The sequence below is a fragment of the Notothenia coriiceps genome, unplaced genomic scaffold (genome assembly GCF_000735185.1).
Source record: "Notothenia coriiceps isolate Sejong01 unplaced genomic scaffold, NC01 NC01_scaffold00008069, whole genome shotgun sequence".
In the NCBI taxonomy this organism is placed as follows: Eukaryota; Metazoa; Chordata; class Actinopteri; order Perciformes; family Nototheniidae; genus Notothenia; species Notothenia coriiceps.
The window spans coordinates 35,220-41,454 of NW_011340770.1; the positions used below are offsets into that span (position 1 = coordinate 35,220).

At 39.5% G+C, this 6,235-nt stretch overlaps 1 protein-coding gene across 1 annotated transcript in view; it reads right to left on the minus strand.

Annotated features, from left to right (window-relative positions):
- The window catches only part of LOC104944445 (seizure protein 6 homolog), a 37,440-nt gene extending 31,548 nt beyond the window's left edge, over positions 1 to 5,892 (minus strand). The window contains exons 1-2 of the mRNA XM_010769978.1: positions 5,827 to 5,892; positions 5,222 to 5,414 (exon numbers count right to left, since the gene is read on the minus strand). Coding sequence (XP_010768280.1) covers positions 5,222 to 5,414; positions 5,827 to 5,892 — 259 coding nt within the window. The remainder of the gene's footprint in view (positions 1 to 5,221; positions 5,415 to 5,826) is intronic.
- Positions 5,893 to 6,235: the final 343 nt, after the last annotated feature.

Consider the following 6,235-nt stretch of genomic DNA (forward strand, 5'->3'; position numbering starts at 1 on the left):
CTGTGGGAGCAATTATTAGAAAATGGAAGACATACAAGACCACTGATAATCTCCCTCGATCTGGGGCTCCACGCAAGATCTCAACCCGTGGGGTCAAAATGATCACAAGAACGGTGAGCAAAAATCCCAGAACCACACGGGGGGACCTAGTCAATGACCTGCAGAGAGCTGGGACCAAAGTAACAAAGGCTACCATCAGTAACACACTACGCCGCCAGGGACTCAAATCCTGCAGTGCAAGACGTGTCCCCCTGCTTAAGCCAGTACATGTCCAGGCCCGTCTGAAGTTTGCTAGAGAGCATTTAGATGATCCAGAAGAGGATTGGGAGAATGCAACCAACAATGCAAAAAAATCAATGTTTGTTGCCAATCCTTGACACATCCAAGACTGCTACAAAAAAAAAGAGCCAGTCAATCAGATGAAACCAAAATAGAACTTTTTGGTAAAAACTCAACGAGACGTGTTTGGAGGAGAAAGAATGCTGAGTTGCAACCAAAGAACACCATACCTACTGTGAAACATGGGGGTGGAAACATCATGCTTTGGGGCTGTTTGTCTGCAAAGGGACCAGGACGACTGATCCGTGTAAAGGAAAGAATGAATGGGGCCATGTATCGTGAGATTTTGAGTGACAACCTCCTTCCATCAGCAAGGGCATTGAAGATGAAACGTGGCTGGGTCTTTCAGCTTGACAATGATCCCAAACACACCGCCCAGGCAACGAAGGAGTGGCTTCGTAAGAAGCATTTCAAGGTCCTGGAGTGGCCTAGCCNCTGTAGAACAGTGGGGTGGAAACATCATGCTTTGGGGCTGTTTGTCTGCAAAGGGACCAGGACGACTGATCCGTGTAAAGGAAAGAATGAATGGGGCCATGTATCGTGAGATTTTGAGTGACAACCTCCTTCCATCAGCAAGGGCATTGAAGATGAAACGTGGCTGGGTCTTTCAGCATGAAAATGATCCCAAACACACCGCCCAGGCAACGAAGGAGTGGCTTCGTAAGAAGCATTTCAAGGTCCTGGAGTGGCCTAGCCGTCTCCAGATCTCAACCCCATAGAAAATCTTTGGAGGGAGTTGAAAGTCTGTGTTGCCCAGCGACAGCCCCAAAACATCACTGCTCTAGAGGAGATCTGCATGCAGGAATGGGCCAAAATAACAGCAACAGTGTGTCAAAACCTTGTGAAGACTTACAGAAAACATTTGACCTCTGTCATTGCCAACAAAGGGTATATAACAAAGTATTGAGATTAACTTTTGTTAATGACCAAATACTTATTTTCCACCATAATTTGCAAATAGATTCTTTAAAGATCAGACAATGTGATTTTCTGGATTGTTTTTTTATCATTTTGTCTCTCATAGTTGAGGTATACCTAGGATGAAAATTACAGGCCTCTCTCATCTTTTTAAGTGGGAGAACTTGCAAAATTGGTGGCTGACTAAATACTTTTTTGCCCCACTGTATATTGCCTCAACCCATTGTTAATTGTGTCACAAAATAAAACTGTGTCATATAGTGAAGATTAAGCCAGGCCTGAATGCCATTAACAATTGTTGACAATAATATATGATCAACCCAGTGTGAATAACATCACTGTTTATTTTTCTGTTCTCTGGGGAAATGAAATAAAGATAAAAAAGTAAATACATAGAAGCACTTGTCTGCATATATTTACCCCCAAGAAATACATGTGATACAATTATTCTCGTTGTGTGCTGATATATAATGAAAAGTTATTGCAAGTAATCGTCCAACTGGTCTGAACAAAATAACAGTTGCAGAAACAGGTTATTCAATTATAAAATGTTACCTTTATATTGTAAGGTAGTAATGTAACAAATCGGTAGCACGCACCAAGACAGGCCAATAATCTTCACGTTTGTTTGTTAGAAAAACATGATTTAATACAGCAAATATTCCTGCATGTCTTTGTTTGATATTCGCAAATATTATAAGGTTTGTAAGAGTTCATGTGTGTATTTTTTTACTTTTTGTGTCTTTTGGGTGTGTTTCCTATAAAAGCCATTACAAACACAACAGTCACATTACACTATATTTACATAACACAGTTTTTATGTGAAACATAATTTATGTTGCATGCATGGTTTGTTGTTAGATTCATGCACCGTTGGTTGTTTTGTTGTTCAAATGCTGTAGCTGCAGAAGATATCTCTGTGGACATTGTTGTTGAATACAAAGAATGCTTCATGTAGATGAGAATCTGAAGAAAAGATAAGGTAATAATGAATAAGGATGTACAAGGAAAGTGCTATGCTTCCCTCCTTTCCAACAGTCCTACTTGGGACTCCATGCATATAGTAAAACACCCCTATAATCATGTTCCGAGTGTTAGGCCCACTGTTGGTGTTATAGTGTGTAGAGGCATCCATCAATCTGCCATGGCAGGCCGAGCCAGCGCTGGAACAGATATTAATTACCCTGAGCTCAGATCCATCTCTGCACAGTTCTGTCCCCTTCTCCACGCTTGTCCAATCACATTTCTCACAGCCTATTATACAGACAAGGTGATACTCTGCTCACCAAGGGGAGAGGAGCACAAATTGAAATATCTTCTGCGTATCCAATATGTCTACTCTTCCAGAAAATCTGCTCATTGCATTTCTTCTCATTACTGTATCGAAATTGGTATCAACTTTGAAGGCGATTGATTGGTGGAACATCACACATTTGCCTGCAGGCCACCACTGCTGACAACACACGGTTATAGATTCAGAATTATTCAAATGAAAAAGTGCTGAGGAATATACAGTAGACACAATTATTTAAAGGTTGTATGTTAAGTTAAAGTGAAATATGGTATTTTTTTAATAAAATAATTCATTTTGAAATTCATTAAAAGTATTGAAAAGTGCATCAAATCAAGTTTTATTTATATAGCACATTTATAAACGATTTTTGGTCAAGCCAAAGTGCTGTACATATAATAAAAATAGCCTACAGTAGAGACACTTTACAGCAAATACAAAAGCACTGATTGTTCAGAATAGGACTCCGGCAGCAAACTCCAAGTCGGAAAACGTAAACTTATTTGTCTTTAATATCCAGCAAGGGGCGACCAAAGGGAGTCTTGATATATGTAAATCTATGAAATAATGATCAGCATTACCTAATTATACATGTTCCTATTGAGTTCATAGTCTCAATTGATAGTTTCAAGTCTTTTTTAATACAGAAGGACTTTTATTCTGTAAATTATGGTCACATTTAAAGTAATTTACATGAACAAATCAGTTTTTGACAGGTTGCGACCATGGTGATGTCTGGTTTGGGAGATATCGCTGTTTTTGTCTTAGAACTCTACCTCATTCATAGTGTGTTTCTGGTTAATTGAAGATAATAATACTGTTTTAGTTGCCTTTAAATGTATTGTTTATAATTTAGTCTTTAATCACTAAGTCCCACACTCTACAAAAGTGGGGATAGCCAAAAACACAAAACATGTGGCTTCAAAAGCACATAATATATATTTCAATAGTTCAACAATAGACAAGCTTTAATTTAAGTTAATCAGATATGGTGAACTTGATGTGAATTGTTTTGCGGCTCTGTTTGAATTCTGTGTTGTAATGTACTGACAGCTGATATTTCAGGAGCAAACATTTAGCATGTTAACCAAAACTTTGGCTCTTGTATCATTATCTCAAGTGAGTATGAACCTGCACACATGCATGTACAATATTCTAGTTGTGTGCCTTCTCTTGATTTTGAGCTTATTCTAGATATGATGTTTGCATCGAACATATGGAACCACTCAATAATTCATGTTCCTTAAGAAGTGTTGTGAGCAAATGCAGCATCATGGGTCTCATTTTTAAAATGAAGGGCATCGGCACTCTGTATAGTGTCACAAAGTCTTCCTGGAGAGCCTTTTTGGCATTAGCTGCATACTACTATTAAAACATTATGTATTGTCTTATGCTTTTGGGCAATTAAGTACAGGTTTTTCTGTTGTGGCCAATGGGCCGTTCATAACAATATTAACACCCATATGTTTATTTTGGATGTTTCCTTTCCACTTTCCAACATAATCGCCCAAAACAACCTTTTTGCTTGTTTTGCTACTCTTGAAAATTCCAAAGAAAGGCACATGGTATTTTCATCAATAAACCTGGTAAACACTGCATGCAATTCTGCTGAGTATGTCAAGAGAAGGAGAAACGCATTAGAACTGACAGCGTAATATATTTCCTCCATTTGTAACCATGTGTCCCCATCTATGCACCACCCTGTATGATCAGCACTGACCTCTCACTGTCATCATTTCAGCCTGACCACACAGCAATATTCACACGTCCAACAGCGACAGGCTGATTTATCTCACGTCAGCAGCACTGTTTTGATGGTCACTTTCATTTTCGAGCTGATGAAAGTGCCACAGTAATGTGGTGGAATGAATGTTTTGTCCACCAGCATCCACCATGAACTCAAATCGATGGGGCATGTAATTGCTGGCCACTTTGTGTGATTGCTAAGATAAACAGACATTGTTGCGGACATGGGAGATCAGTGTCACACACGAAACAAAAGACAGAGGGGATGGATTTATGGGCCATAATATTCACCCAAAACATACAGTAACCATATCTGCTGTCGATTCTGGCGCACAATCTTCTCTTGCAGTCACTATTTGATCTCATTTGATTTCATCTCATTTATGTGTATCATCAGCACTCACAAAACATTTGAATGTGTTGATATCAATGGTAAAGCTATCTTCTCTTCTGTCATAGAGTTCAGACTAAGTGGCAATCTCCTGGTCTGAAAAATGAAGCAACTCCAATGGTTGCAAATAGATCAATTATATAGAAGTCTGTGACAGAATGACCCTTACTTCTCAGTCGATTTATTGCCTTTGTTTATATTTTCCTATTAAGTTTATGGTCTCAATCGCTAGTTTCAAGTCTTTGTCAATACAGCATGATTTCCTTTGAGTAAATAATGGTCCCATTAAGAGTAAAATAGAAGATAAAGTAGGATATGCATTAGGGCGTTGGTGCTGTATGTGTTACTGTTATTTTTCAGTTTGGCCACATATTGCATCTATTTAAAAAGGACATCATTTCTGTAAACTGGGTTAAGCGCAGTTCAAGGCAATTGTTATCGGTCTAAAAGAATACAAGAAGAGCGTTTTTCACCTACATCAAAATGAAAATGGGTTCAGCCAGAGAAAAAGCCTATCCAAGATGGTACTGACTCACCTTGGTAATGGAGCAGGAGTAACATGGAGTTGCGCTGTTGGTCACCACGAAATCTGATGGAGATTTGGTTGCTCCAGCTGCGGAGAACGAGGCCTCTCATCAACACCGACTCATTGGCAAGGATGAAGGGTTCCCGGCCACCCGTGTCCTCCACTGTCACCTGCTCCCCCTCCAACACACTCACATTCAGCACCTGAAAAAAAAAAAAGAGACATCGGATTACATTCTTGTCTTTATCGCTGTACCTTTGTGTCACATATGCTATCATGCAAGAAAACGGTTCATGGCTGACTTATTGCAAAGGGGTCTTTGAAGAGTCACGCTTTGCACAAAGGTAATAGGCTGTGCATTGTATTTCTAGCACTGTAAGAATGAGCACATTTATTTCCACCCAGTCTATGAAAAAAAACTAAAAGAACATTTCATACACTTTTAACTCCATCATTGAACCCAAAAATCCCATTGCACACAAACATGGTGACTAACTGTTGACTTACGAGGTCTCAGTTCACACCAGATGGGATCTTAATTTAGCACCCCCGCTTTTTATCCCATTTAAAGCCAGGTTTAGTCTAATGATGATGTTGCTCTGAAAAATGGGTCACCTGCTGTGTTACTTTGCTCAGTTGTCTACCGAAGCAGTAGCACAGGGATCTGTTTGGTTTAGTCATTTCTTTGTTAACCTGCTCCGGGATTGTAGACACGTTCTTGAGTAATTGTAGAATCTGTCTGGGTCATTCCACTCATGATTGATTCATCCCCTTTCGGTGTTCGCCTTGTGCCTGTAAGCCACTCTGACAGCAGTGCTTTATGTCTTCAACAGGTTTGAACAGCATCTGCAGCTAAATCTGGTGAAGGAACCTCGGGAGGATTTTACGTTGTTAAACTGTCTGGATAATGGAGCACTGACATATTTTGGAGCAGCATTTGATTCATTCCCCAACAGAACGATAAGAGGCATGTTAATCCAGCAGAAGGTCATGGTCATTATGCATTATAAATATAGAAAGAAAC